Source organism: Bos indicus x Bos taurus, chromosome 4, assembly GCF_003369695.1.
Source record: "Bos indicus x Bos taurus breed Angus x Brahman F1 hybrid chromosome 4, Bos_hybrid_MaternalHap_v2.0, whole genome shotgun sequence".
Classification (NCBI taxonomy): Eukaryota; Metazoa; Chordata; class Mammalia; order Artiodactyla; family Bovidae; genus Bos; species Bos indicus x Bos taurus.
The window spans coordinates 71,243,774-71,259,267 of record NC_040079.1 but is presented as its reverse complement, the minus strand read 5'-3'; the positions used below and the strand labels follow the sequence as shown (position 1 = coordinate 71,259,267).

At 36.0% G+C, this 15,494-nt stretch overlaps 1 protein-coding gene across 1 annotated transcript in view; it reads right to left on the bottom strand.

The window, feature by feature from the left end:
- The window catches only part of COG5 (component of oligomeric golgi complex 5), a 278,324-nt gene that overhangs the window by 143,401 nt on the left and 119,429 nt on the right, over positions 1–15,494 (bottom strand). Inside the window, 1 exon segment of the mRNA XM_027538437.1 lies at positions 9,460–9,590. Coding sequence (XP_027394238.1) covers positions 9,460–9,590 — 131 coding nt within the window.

The following is a 15,494-nucleotide window of genomic DNA, read 5'->3' as shown; positions in this document are numbered from 1 at the left end:
GCTGGGAGGGATTGGGGGCAGGAGAAGGGGACGACAGAGGATGAGATGGCTGGATGGCATCACTGACTCGATGGACATGAGTCTGAGTGAACTCCGGGAGTTGATGGACAGGGAGGCCTGGCGTGCTGCGATTCATGGGGTCGTGAAGAGTCGGACACGACTGAGCAACTGAACTGAACTGAACACATGCAACAGTGGGAAAGAACTGTGGCTCAGTTGGTTAAGAATTCACCTGCAATACAGAAGACCTGGGTTTGATCTCTGGGTTCAGAAGATCCCCCTTGAGAATGAAAGGGCAACCCACTCCAGTATTCCTGCCTGGGAAATCCCATGGACAGAGGAGTCTGGCGGGCTACAGTCCATGGGGTCACAAGAGGCAAACATGACTTAGCAACTAAACCACCACCACCATACATGCAACAACACAGATGAAGCTATATAAACATGCTAAGTGAAGCAAGCTACATACATAAGATGGCCTACTGTATGGTTCCATTTGTATGACACTTTTAGAAAATGGCAACTATGTAGAGAGATAGAAAGCACATCCGTGCTTCCCTGGGTTTGGGGGCAGGAGGAAGAATTGACTACAAACAGTCATGAGGGAACTATTTGGTGGTGACAGTAGCTTAAGAAAAAAAAAATACCTGGACTGTGAAACAGTTGCACAAATGCAAAAATTTAGTAACTTATCAAACTATATGCTTAAGTGCACAAATGTTATGAAATATAAATTACACCTTAATAACAATGCTAAAAGAAAAAAAGGCAAGCCATAGGATAGGACAAAATATTTACAGTTCACATGTATGACAAGAGACTGGTACCCAGAATACATTAAGAATTCTTACAAATCAGTAAGAAGACAATAAAGTCTGTTAGTCAAATATCTTTCACTGTTAGGCATTTGAAAAGTTGGTTACATCAGCAATTAAGAAAGGGCAAATTAAAACCACAGTGAGAATCTTATACCCCCATTAAGATAGCTAAAATTTAAAAGACTGCCAACATCAGATTTTGGTGACAATCTAGAGGAACAAAAATTCTAACCTACTTACGTGGGGCAGTAAAACAATGGAACTACTTTGGAAAACTAGCAGTCTCTATAGAAAGTAAACATATCATTCCTTGCAAAAACCCAACCATTTTTTGCCTTAGACATTTACTCAAGGAAAAGGAAACATGCTGACACAGAGACAGGCACCTGACTATACATGGCCACTTGTTTGCAATAGCCCTGAACTAGAAATAACCCAATGCCTGTTAGTAAGTGAATAGATAAATTCAGTTCAGTTCAGTTCACTTCAGTCGCTCAGTCGTGTCCAATTCTTCACGACCCCATGAATCGCAGCAAGCCAGGCCTCCCTGTCCATCACCAACTCCCGGAGTTCACCCAGATTCACGTCCATTGAGTCGGTGATGCCATCCAGCCATCTCATCCTCTGTCATCCCCTTCTCCTCCTGCCCCCAATCCCTCTCAGCATCAGGGTCTTTTCCAGTAAGTCAACTCTTCACATGAGGTGGCCAAAGTATTGGGAGTTTCAGCTTTAGCATCCATCCTTCCAAAGAACACCCAGGACTGATCTCCTTTAGAATGAACTGGCTGGATTTCCTTGCAGTCCAAGGGACTCTCAAGAGTCTTCTCCAACACCACAGTTCAAAAGCATCAATTCTTCAGCGCTCAGCCTTCTTCACAGTCCAACTCTCACATCCATACATGACCACTGGAAAAACCATAGCCTTGACTAGACAGACCTTTTTTGGCAAAGAAATGTCTCTGCTTTTGAATGTGCTATCTAGGTTGGTCCTAACTTTCCTTCCAAGGAGTAAGCGTCTTTTAATTTCATGGCTGCAATCACCATCTGCAGTGATTTTCGAGCCCCCAAAAATAAAGGCTTTCACTGTTTCCACTGTTTCCCCATCTATTTCCCATGAAGTGATGGTACCAGATGCCATGATCTTAAATACAATGCAATTTTAATTAGCAACAAAAATAATACAAAACTACCAATATACACAACAGGAATCAATGTCAAAATAATAATATTGAATGGATAGAACCGGACACAAGAAAGAACACACTGTATGCCTCCAATTGTATAAAACTATGGACAGTGCAAATTAATCCACAGTGATGCAAAATGGTTATCTGGTTCTGGTTCTTTGTAGTTTCCAAACTACAAAATAAAAACTTTAGTATTTACTACTCTAATAAAAAGTCAGCATAAGATTGTTTAAATTGAGTAAAATAAAAGTTATCCAAATACAAAAATTCTGAATTTTTGAAGAATAGACAATTACACATAAAGAGTGATTACCAAATTTTAAGCAAAGAGTAGCGACAGAACTCTGTATGAAATACAATAAAAATTCACGCAGTTATTGAAAAAAATTATTCACAGTTCAGTGAACTGAAAAACTAAGACCTTAATTTAAGGCTGAAAGCAGTTAGTTAGATGTGAATCTACACTGCAAAATAGCAGTAAAATAACAAAGCAACCAACGTTACTGTGGGTTGTTCATGACAAGAGATTATATCAAAGAATAAGAAAAGATCATGACTGAAAAATATAAAAATAAGAAAAATACTACTACTTTACATTTAGCATAAAAAAAGAGGAACCAGAGCTGGAAGAAAGGATGTAAGGACAGAACATGATAAAGCACCCAGCATGAAGATAATACAATCATTTAAAGCAGGGATCAGCACATGCTTAGGGTCCTTAAAGGGCAAGACACCAAACAGTTCATGTTTTGGCAGCCACACAGGCCACATATGGTCGCTGCTGTATATTTTTCTTTCATTTTTTTCCCCCAACCATACAAAAATGTAAGAATTAGCACTTGACAATACAAAGATGGTAGTTTCACCAACCCTTGATTTAGAAAGTTAAGAGTTCAAGTTAGTGTCCGCTCAAATTTAAGGATAAAATAGCAAATATACACTAAACAAGATTTATTAAGTTTTAGGGAAAACATTTAGATGATCAGTTTAAAACTTAAGGAGAGCTTACAGTGATAGGAGCAAACATTTGAGAGTGGGTGGCAAATTATCCATTGTGGCTGGTAAAATAAAGAAAATAAATGAAATCTTTGGATCTGTGTAACTTGAGGAGCTCTTACTGTAATCATCTTTTATATATTTTTAAATTTGATATATAACTGACATACATTATATTAGTCTCATGTATATAACATAATTTGATACTTGTGTATATTGCAAAATGATTACCACAATAAGTCTAGTTAACATGTTACCATACATAGTTACAAAAATGCTTTTTCTTGTGGTGAGAAAGATCTCACCACAAGATCTCACCATTTAAGATCTTAGCAACTTCCAAATATTCAACACACTATTAACCATAGGACCATGCTGTACATTATATCCTCATGACTTGTTTATTTTATAACTAGAAGATTTTGGCCCCCTTCACCCATCTTGCCCGTTTCCTCAAATTGTTTATTGTGTGTCAAGAAAAATGCTTCATACATTTTTGAAAAATTACTGGAACTTTATATTTAGTAAACAGCAAAAACACTGGGACCAAAGATACAAAAGGAGTTCCTATAAATTCAAATAATGAGATCTGTTCTAGAATTCATGTGACCAGCCAGGAAACCAGCAACTAACAGTAGGAAAGCTAGCCCTCTTAAAGCAGGTATTCAACTTGACTCAACTGACACTGAGTCAACTATGGTGTTTATTGGGCACACAGAGAAGAAAAGAATTATAAAAAAAAAACAAAAAAACCTGTTGCAAACTGAACTCCCATAACTAATTACGAAAGTAATCAATGAGTTCAACTTTGCCAAAAAGTTCCTTTTGTAGCTTAGAAAAATGCTTAACTTCCATAAACCTTCAACACAATACATCTGAAGTGGTACCCTCTCTGTGCTGGAAGGGGCTTCCCTGGTAACTCAGCTGGTAAAGAATCCACCTTCAATGCAGGAGACTCTGGTTCGATTCCTAAGTTGGGAAAATTCCCTGGAGAAGGGATAGGCTACCCACTCCAGCCTTCTTGGGATTCTCTGATGGCTCAGATGGTAAAGAATCCACCTGCAATGTGCGAGACGTGGGTTTGATCCCTGGGTTGGGAAGAGCCCCTGGAGAAGGGCATGACAGCCCACTTTAGTACTCTGCCTAGAGAATTCCATGGACAGAGGACCCTGGCAGGCTACAGTCCATGGGGTCGCACAGAGTTGGACACAACTGAAGCGACTAGGCAGCAGCAACAGCTGTGCTGGAAACAATTCAGAATCTTTAACAATGTAAGTTAAAAGGGTTCATAACATCATTATCAGTTACTGTATGCTATGTAGACATTTATTTAGTGAACTTCAATTCCACATTGTCCTCTTAGAGAGATTTTGTCTGGATCATGCTGTCATGGTATTTTTAGCTGACAAATGATAAGCACCAGTACTCTGTGTGGACCTGACCAAGGAGACTTTCTGACTCAGGGAAAAGGCAGATTGTGGATGTTTACCACCTAGTACTGGCAACAATTACCACAGGGGAGATTCCAGCCTGGCATAGAGCTGAGAGACTTTCTTCCTGATAATCTTAAAGATAAGTAAGCACATGATCCCCTTCCACCCTAGAACCTCTAGAAAGCCCTGTACTTGTTTACCGTAAAAGCTTCTAATTCACAAGCTAAAGCCATCTTTCTAATTAAAATGTCATCATTTCAGTGTGGGGGCCTGGTATCTATGGTGATGTAGGAACTCATCCAGATCAAAATCTCTGTCACCTATTTTGAAAGCTAGTTACAGCTTGAGGTAATGGAGTCTGTTGCAATCCTGAAAATACCATAAGGTTCTCTTCTTCTTTGTCTGGCTTCTTTCAACGGAAGATTTTCAGGATCAGTGAAAAAGAGAAACAGGAGTCAAGGAGCAGCGGCAGATGGTCATTTACCTAGCTCCATATTTGGAACAAAAACTGCCTGTCAAACTGAAGAATGTTCTTTCTTATGTGGTGATAATGATATGCTTCACCAGAAGAAGTACTCTGGGTCATCAATCCTAAACACTGCAGAAAGAATGTGGCAGTGGTATCACTACGAATCTTTTCCTTATAGAAATAGCATGAGTTTGTGAGGTCACCAGTTTTCTTACAGTTTTGTACTATAAGAAGAAAACACAGTTCCTTAGTATCTAAATAATTATTTAGTTTATGTCTTCCAAGACAAACATTTTGTAATACTATAGTAGAGACTTTGTAACACTACAAAGCTATAAAAACCTACAAATGAATACAGAACAATTAAGCAATTAAATAGGGAAAAACAGTAATGATCAAAAAGAGGTTACCTGCATTTATTTTAAAAATTTTGGTTTCAGACAAAGAATGCTACAGAAATAAATTACCCTAATTTTCTTTTAGTAAATTTAAGTTTTACAGTTAATTGATATTAAAAATGATGGCCACCAACTATATACTCAATAAAAGAAGATAACTAACTTTTCTGAGGAATCAAATTAATGTCAGAAGTTGATTATTAAATGCAAGTAATGACACATGTTTATTGAATACCTTGATTCAGGTTATGAGCCCATAAACTAAGTTACAGTTCAGGAATGCAGTATTACATCAATATTAAAATGCTATAGTTATTTTAGTCTATGTTTGTAATAAATATTAACAATAAACTTAACTATTTCAATGATTTCTTATAAATGGGAAAATATATTTTGAGAACCCAATATATATAACCTGCAGCTTCTGTTTTAATGGGAAGTAGAAAGAGTGTTCCAGGCATAAAAAGAACTCGAAATCCCTAGAGGAGGAAGGAAAATGCACATGTGGAAAACTAAAGAAAGCTTGTGAGACTGAAAAACAGAGAATACAGAGAAGAGTGGAATAAAAGGAGTATAATTAAATGCTGATGAGAAGAAATAGAGTAAAAGAACAAAGACATGAGAGACAGAAATATGAAGGAGATAGGTTTCCCAAGAAAACGGGATCCAAAAAATGGGATATAGAGAGGCACCTCTGTGAAGTAGAAATTAAAAGCATCTGCCTTAGTTGGTGTGTGGGGTGAGAGGGGAAGGTTGACAGAAAGTGGAGAGTCTAAAATAGTCATTTCAGAAAATGGAAAAAAGAGAGTTGGCCAGAGAAAAACAAAAATTCTGAGGAGTTGGTTTAGATTAGTCATTCCATGGAGGCTTCCCAAAGAAACTTTAACACTATAAAAATTACTGTTTTTATATAAATTGCTTCACAAATTGTCAGATGATTTAAAATGCAATTATTTAACATAATTAGAATAAACTGCTTGGTCCTACTAAAGAAAGAGGAAAAGCAGCAACCCCAGACCATGACTCTACTACTTGATAGCTAACTCATCTGCAGTTAATTTCCTAACCTTTCCAGGCCTTTGTTTCCTTAACTTAAAAAGTGGATAATTATATCTTCCTCACATAATTGTTACTGTGGTTGAGATAACAAATGTAAAGTGACTAACACAAAGCCTGGCAGAGAAGGAGCATTCAATAAAGGTTAGTTTCACCCTGAATTCCTATACTGCCTGCTGGGACAGCTGCAGGACACCTCTGACGTGCTGCAGGAAAAGGAAAGAGGCTCCAAAACACAAGCACTTTCTGCTAAGACATCCTGGTTCCTGAGAACATTATCTCAGGGACACCGTTACTGATAAGGGTATAATCTCATCCTGCTAAGCCAGAAACCTGACTGTGTGAAAATAACCCAGAGGACCCAGGTCTGAGGGAGATAGACACACATGACTAAATTCAGACATAAATAATGCTATAAATACAAATATCAATTTACACATGAGGAATGTTGTAAAACGGAGAAGGCAACGGCACCCCACTCCAATACTCTTGCCTGGAAAATCCCATGGACGGAGGAGCCCGTAGGCTACAGTCCATGGGATCATTAAAGTTTCAGACATGACCGAGCGACTTCACTTTCACGCATTGGAGAAGGAAATGGCAACCCACTCCAGTGTTCTTGCCTGGAGAATCCCAGGGACGGGGGAGCCTGGTGGGCTGCCGTCTCTGGGGTCGCACAGAGTCGGACATGACTGAAGCGATTTAGCAGCAGCAATGTTGTAAAAATTGTGAAATGAACCAGAATGCTAATACTGGCAAGACAGTACATTTTCTCCCTTTAGGAAAATTATGGAGAAGGCCAAATTATACTCAGAAGGTTACTTTATATCTATGGAGTTTAACAAGAAAAATGAATTTAAAAATATCAATGGTTAATGTCAGCAATCTATAACATAACTGGTGGCTCAGATGGTAAAGAACCTGCTTGCTATGCAGGAGACCTGGGTTTGATCCCTAGGTTGGAAAGATCCCCTAGAAGAGGGCATGGCAACCCACTCCAGTATTCTTGCCTGGAGGATCCCCATGGACAGAGGAGCCTGGAGGGCTACAGTCCACGGAGTTGCAAAGAGTTGGACATGACTGAGAGACTAAGCACAGCATAGCCTTAACAAAGAGACAATATTCCCATCCACTAAGCAGAATCTATTTTCCTTCAAATCACACTGAAACATACAACAAAATTATCGTTCTTTAGTTCCATGCAGATCATTCCACATCTACCCATATAGATGCACAACATTTAAAAATTTTTTCTTCTTTATCCTCATAATTTCATTGATTAGATATAGGCAATTGGCTAAACAATACTTACCCACTTAAATAATCTTTTGGTTAACTTCATAAATCTGCATATATAACACTACCAATATTTAAGGAATATTAATTTCTTAAAAGTTGATTAGTTTAATTTCAATGTGATTTAAAAACTGAAGTAAAGTCATATTTGACAATTATTAAAATGGACATAAAGTAACAACATACATAAAATAGAGTTTGCTTAGGAACTACTATCCTAGAAAATATTTTCCCATTTTAAATATATGAGAATGTAATAAAACAAATTAGTCTTTAAATGATAATCATTTCCCCCATCTCTATTAAAAATAGTATTTGAGTTCTACAAACTGTGATACTATTTCCTTTCTACCATTTTGGTTTTCATTTCCATGACTCTAAAATACAGTAAAATATTAAGAATTGTATAAATCAAAGACATGCATACATATACATATATACATAGCAATAAAAACTTCACAGGTAAAAAATATTAAACAGTACATATAAATAAAGGTTTAATCTCTGATGTAGTGATATTACGAACATTAGAGGAATACAAAAATTCTTACTTCCTTTCTTGTAACTAAATGAGCTGGGCCAGCACCAATTTTCTATAGAAATATTCATGTTAATTCAAAACTAACTTGGAATTCCTTGAATATTTCTTTAAGAATGAGGTATCCTCTCTTATTTGATGTAGACAAGTATTTTTCAACAGTATGAGCATTTTGTCTTCATAGTGAGACCAAGAGTTAACACATAATTGGTGGCAGATTAAACTAAACTCCAGGTTAGAAGTTAGAATCAAAGTTATCTGTGGAAAAGGAGAGAGTAGTGATTGTGAGTCAGAGTGAAGAGACACCAGGAGTGCTGGTAATGTCCCATATCTTGACCGGTGTTTTGATTTCACAAGTGTGCTCACTTTGAAGTATTTCATTCTACATGTGTGTCTACGATTTGTTCACTTTTCATTATATATACATGATAATCAACTTTAAAAGTTCATTTAAACATAACTGACATTCAGTTATTTATAACTACAACAGCTAAGAATCAGAAATCAAATATTTCCTGATTTTGAGACTGAAGAACTGAGTATTTATAAAATTATTTCTGTCCAATACAAATGTGGAAAATGAAATTTTATTTTTCAAAATAAAACTTTTGGTTTAAAGAATATGAATTAAAAATTTGGGTCCAATACAAATGGAGCAACTATCTGGGTGCAATGCAAATACAGAACTGAGATTTATATTTAATTTGCTGATTCTACTACATCAATACCATTAGGCTGTTCTAATTCAGAAAATTAAGCATCAGGAAAATGGTATCTTAGGAGAAATCTTGAGAAATTTCTAAAAAAATTTACGGCACCGTGATTATTAAGAGTGGCAAACTAAACCGTTTACTAGATGTATAACCTTTGACCAATTATCAAGCTTTCAGTTTCCCCATTTGTAAAATGGAAATAGCAGTCATACCATCCTAACTGGGTCATTGAAAAGCTTAAATGAGTACCAGTGACTTGGACAAAGGAAGCCTACTCAACATCTATTAACCATCTATCTACATATACATATGATATTTAAAATACATTCCATATTATATATAGTACACATTAGACATCTTAGAATCTATTTTAAGTAGAATTAAATAAACATACTTTTAAAATTTTTCTTGTACTTACATTATGCCTACTCTTGAATTAAAATCATAGACACAGTTCCTCAGTAATAAGGACATACATTATTTTAAACACAAAATCAAATGTTCATCTATATTATGACATTTTTCACATTAAAAAAGTAATATTATTTTTATTACCTGAGTCTCCACACCCTGCTCCAGTAGGCGCTTAGCTTGATTTTCCACTTCAAGTCGAGCTCTTGCAACAAAAAGTAGATCATTTTCTATCACTTCTATTCCAGAAAGGTCTATTCCTTGAGAAAGATAATCTATTAAAAAAAATACACACATTTAAATATTTCAATACTGAATAAATATAAAGGTATCAAAACATCATGTCTAACTTCTTCAAAATGTTAAAAACTTGCTGTTGAACACTATTCCATTTCAAAATCTGTATTTTAAGAAACAGAATTACCCAAACATTCCCTACCTAATGAGAACTTTACTCTGGAGGAAAATGTTTCAAATATTATAGAATTGATAAAGCAAGAATTGAATTATGATTATTATAAATTCAAAGTAATATCAACAGGTTACAAAAAAACTGTGCCAAATTACTATAAATAAATATCCTGATGAACTTTGAAATTTCTCAAGTTGCATGACAGGGAATGGCTACCCACTCCAGTTTTCTTGCCTGGAGAATTCCTTGGACAGAGGTGGGCTACAGTCCATGGGGTCACAAAGAGTTGGACACAACTGGACAACTAACACTTTTCACTTTCATGCTAAGTTTAATAAATTTTAACAAAAAAGTAACATGGAAAAGTTTTAAAATACATAAAATGTGCTAAAATGCCAAATTTTGAAATATGAGACCACTACTCACACTTAACAATTAAACCTTAATAAGTGTGGAATAGAAAGCCAGAACTACCTTTCTAGCCACTTAATACTAATATCTGTTGAGTCATTTTATGTACAAAGAATATATGTGAGAAAACGAAAGTGATCTACTTGGATTTAACATATTTATCCTCTCTTTAGTAAGAAAATGATAAGACTAGTAATTTTAGCAGAAAAGAAATGATACTACTCAACTCCATGTTTACTTAAATTGAGAAAATCTAATTTAATAGATTAAAGAAAAAGAGATTCAACTGAATGACCCAACATAGGTATCAAAAAAATGAGTAGGACTTTTATTTAATATACTTTGGAGGTCCTATCCATATCAATCAGATAAGAAAAATAAAAGGAACCCAAATTGGAAAGGAAGAAGTAAAAATGTCACTGTCTGCCAATGACATGATACTATACATAGAAAACTCTGAAGATGCGACCAGAAAACTACAAGAGGTTATCAATGATTTTGGTAAAGTTTCAGGATACAAAATTAACATACAAAAATCTGTATTAATCAACGATGAACTATCAAAAGAGGAAATAAGGAAACAATCCCATTTACCACGGCACCAAAAATAATAAAATACCTAGGAATAAATCTACCTAAGGACTCAAAAGATCTAAACTGCAAAAACTGTAAGATGCTGGTAAAATAAATTGAAGACAATACAAACAGATGGAAAGATATACCGTATCCTTGAATTGGAAAAATCAATACTGTTAAAGAAACTATACTACCCAAGGCAATCTACAGGTTCAATGCGATCTCTATGAAATCACCAATGGCATTTTTCACAGAACTAGAACAAAAAATTTTTAATTTGTATGGAAACACAGAAGACCCTGAATACCAAACAATCTTAAGAAAGAAGAATGGAGCTGGAGGAATCATACTCTCTGACTTCAGACTATACTACAAGGTCATAGTAACTGAAACAGTTTATGTATGCATGCCTGCTCATTCGTGTTCAACACTTGCAACCCCATGTACTGTAGCCCACCAGGCTCCTCTATCCATGGAATTTTCCAGGCAATAATACTGGAGGGGGCTGCTATTTCCTTCTCTAGGGGATCTTCCCAACCTAGGGAGCAAACCCTTGTCTCTTGTGTCACCTGCACTGGCAGGAGAACTCTTAACCATTGAGCCACCTGGGAAGCCCAGTATAGTACTGGTATAAAACAGACACATTGATCAGTAGAACAGGATAGGTAGCCCAGAAATAAAACCACGCACTTATGGTCAATCACCCTACAACAAGAAAGAAAAATGTACAATGGAGAAAAGATAGTCCCTTCAATAAGTGATGCTGGGGAAACTGGACAGTTACATGTAAAAGAATGAAACCAGAACATTCGCTAACATATGTGAAAACAAACTAAAAATGGCTTAAAAACCTAAATGTAAGACATGACAACATAAAACTTCTAGGAGAGGACACAAGGAAGATGTTCTTTGACATTAGATCAGTCTCCCAAGGCAAAATAAATAGAAGCAAAAATAAACAAAGGGGATCTAATCAAACTTGCAAGCTTTGTCCAGAAAAGGGACCATCAATAAATGAAAAGACAACCTACAGACCAGGAGAAAATATTTGGAAACAATAACCAACAAGGTATTAATATCCAGAATACATAAACAGTTCAAACAACTCAGTACTGTAAAAACATGCAAACCAATCAAAAAATTAGCAGAATACCTAAATCGATGTTTCTCTAAAGAAGACATACAGATGGCCAACAGCACATGAAAAGATGCTTCAACATCACTAATTATTAGAGAAATGGAAACCAAAACACAATGAGGTACTTTTTGATGGTTAGTCATTCTTACTCATCTTGATCCACTCCCATTTATGGAATCTATGGCTTCTTTAGTGACTAGTATTATCTCCTTCCACAAATCCTCCTCTGCAATACAAATTTGCAATACAAATCTACTATTTCAAAATTCTTACTGCTTCTTCTTTTACTAGCATCCTTCTCTGTTTAAAAGAAAACAAAAAGAAGAGAAATTATAGTTTGCTAAATAACTCAGCTATGCATTTACTTTTCCTAATAATGTTAGCACCACATTATTTATTTGGGATAAAAGAGATGAGGGAAGAGTACACATGTGAGGTCTGGATAGTGCTGGAAGCTGGAAGAAATAAAGGAAGCTAAATTTTCATGTTTCAAAGCGAGAAGTCAAAGAAGATAAAAATTAAGAACTAGAAATAAAGGCAGGTGATTTAGAGCTATGGAGGTAAATACCGAAAACTCAGCAAAAATGCTGAAAATGGTGGCCTCCAGGGGAGAGTAAATGGGGCAGAAACAAGACAAGCAATTGCTATTTTTAACAGTAAGTTTTGTAGAACTATTTGAGTATGTTACACATGCATAACTTTCTTAACAAATAAAACATGGGAAGAGTACATGGTAAGTCAAGAAAAACAGAAGTTTAAAAAAGATGGCTAGTTAATAAAAAATTTGTATCCTCTAAATTAATGATTCAGTTTCTAAAATAAGTAATATTTAAAAAGAAGAAAAAAGTGAATAATTTAGACAAAAAGATATTTTCTATGTTAACTGCAAAAATAAATATATACATACATATAAATATATGTGCACATGCATGTATATATGTGTATATATATATACATGTGTGTGTATATATACATATAAAAAGAAACATTGTAAATAAGATAAAAACACTTCAGAAATCAACCAGGATAAGCTAGTAAGATTCCATATGAATACCCCATTACTAAAACCTACCATTCCTAAGCTCATTCAAATTTGGAAAACCCAGCAGTGGCCACAGGACTGGAAAAGGTCAGTTTTCATTCCAATCCCAAAGAAAGGCAATGCCAAAGAATGCTCAAACGACCACACAATTGCACTCATCTCACACACTAGTAAAGTGATGCTCAAAATTCTCCAAGCCAGGCTTCAGCAATATGTGAACCGTGAACTTCCAGATGCTCAAGCTGGTTTTAGAAAAGGCAGAGGAACCAGAGATCAAATTGCCAACATCTGCTGGATCATGGAAAAAGCAAGAGAGTTCCAGAAAAACATCTATTTCTGCTTTATTGACTATGCCAAAGCCTTTGACTGGGTGGATCACAATAAACTGCGGACAATTCTGAAAGAGATGGGAATACCAGACCACCTGATCTGCCTCTTGAGAAACCTATATGGAGGTCAGGAAGCAACAGTTAGAACTGGACATGGAACAACAGACTGGTTCCAAATAGGAAAAGGAGTACGTCAAGGCTGTATATTGTCACCCTGCTTATTTAACTTCTATGCAGAGTACATCATGAGAAACGCTGGGCTTGAAGAAGCACAACCGGGAATCAGGATTGCCGGGAGAAATATCAATAACCTCAGATATGCAGATGACACCATCCTTATGACAGAAAGTGAAGAGGAACTAAATAAAAAGCCTCTTGATGAAAGTGAAAGTGGAGAGTGAAAAAGTTGGCTTAAAGCTCAACATTCAGAAAACGAAGATCATGGCATCTGGTCCCATCACTTCATGGGAAATAGATGGGGAAACAGTGGAAACAGTGTCAGACTTTATTTTTTTGGGCTCCAAAATCACTGCATATGGTGATTGCAGCCATGAAATTAAAAGAAGCTTACTCCTTGGAAGAAAAGTTATGCCAACCTAGATAGCATATTCAAAGGCAGAGACATTACTTTGCCAACAAAGGTCCGTCTAGTCAAGGCTATGGTTTTTCCAGTGGTCATGTATGGATGTGAGAGTTGGACTGTGAAGAAGGCTGAGAGCCAAAAAATTGATGCTTTTGAACTGTGGTGTTGGAGAAGACTCTGGAGAGTCCCTTGGATTGCAAGGAGATCCAACCAGTCCATTCTGAAGGAGATCAGCCCTGGGATTTCTTTGGAGGGAATGATGCTGAAGCTGAAACTCCAGTACTTTGTCCACCTCATGTGAAGAGTTGACTCATTGGAAAAGACTCTGATGCTGGGAGGGATTGGGGGCAGGAAGAGAAGGGGACGACAGAGGATGAGATGGCTGGATGGCATCGCTGACTCGATGGACGTGAGTCTGAGTGAACTCCGGGAGTTGGTGATGGACAGGGAGGCCTGGCGTGCTGCGATTCATCGGGTTGCAAAGAGTTGGACACAACTGAGAGACTGAACTGAACTGAAGCTCATTCCATATAACTCAGAGAAGTTCTTAGATTTGTACATTGGAAGATATGTACAAGAATGTTCATAACAGCACTGTCAAAAACAAAACAAACATGTATAACTGAAATGGAAATAATGTATATATACTCAGATAAGGTGTATAACTGAAATCAACTGGAGAACAAACAAAAGCATTCTTTCAAAATACTACTACAGAAGAGTAAAACCAATGACAAATATACACGTCAATGTGTCTCTCAATAACATAATATTAAGGAAGAAGAAGACATTTTAGAAGAATACACACAGCCAGAGGTAATTTATAGTAAAACATGTATGATTAAACAATATACTATATACACATATAAACAATGACATTTTGCAAAGTTACAGAGAGAGGTGATACAACATGCTTATAATATTCTAAAACAAACTTGTTAGGTAGTATTTGTATTTTATACATGTTAAGTGTTTTTTGCATTTTTACATTTTTCTATTGAATATTAAAATACATGAACCAATGGCACAGATTACAGTACAATAAACAAGAACTTACAAGAGTTATAACTGTATTTCATGTGTTCAAAACAGAAAAGATTAAGCACATTAGTAAAAACACGTGTAATAAAGTAAGGCACAAATTGAACTTCTAGAGATAAATTCAAATTCTAAAAGGGATTAATGGCATATGAGACACTGCAAGAAAAACAGAATATACTGTCTCATGAAGAAGAGTTTGATGCTAGAATACTTAACTGATAACTGAATAAAAGGTTTTCTTTTCCTTTAAAAATATCATGCTCTTGAAAGAATTTTTGAAAATCAGGAAACTATTTCAAAAGGGGGAAATTATATAACCCCAGAGCACAGAGGCCACAACTGCCAAGTGGATTATTGGAATATACATGAATATGTCTGAGAAATTTATGAATCCTCAAATTCTCAAGCAGCATTAAAATAGCATATTTCCTCCCCCCCGGATATTTATGTAAAAAAGAGCAGAAAAAGCAAAAACTGACATACAGGGACTGGGCAGCTGGCTACACTGATGAAAGTGACTCCCTCCTACACACCAACTTTGCAAAGAGCACAACGCAGATAAGTGCCTCAGAGAAATTTCAAGCAACCTTCAGATGTTCCTAAAATACTTAAAATTTTGTTTGTGCTTAAAATAAAAGGTCTACTAT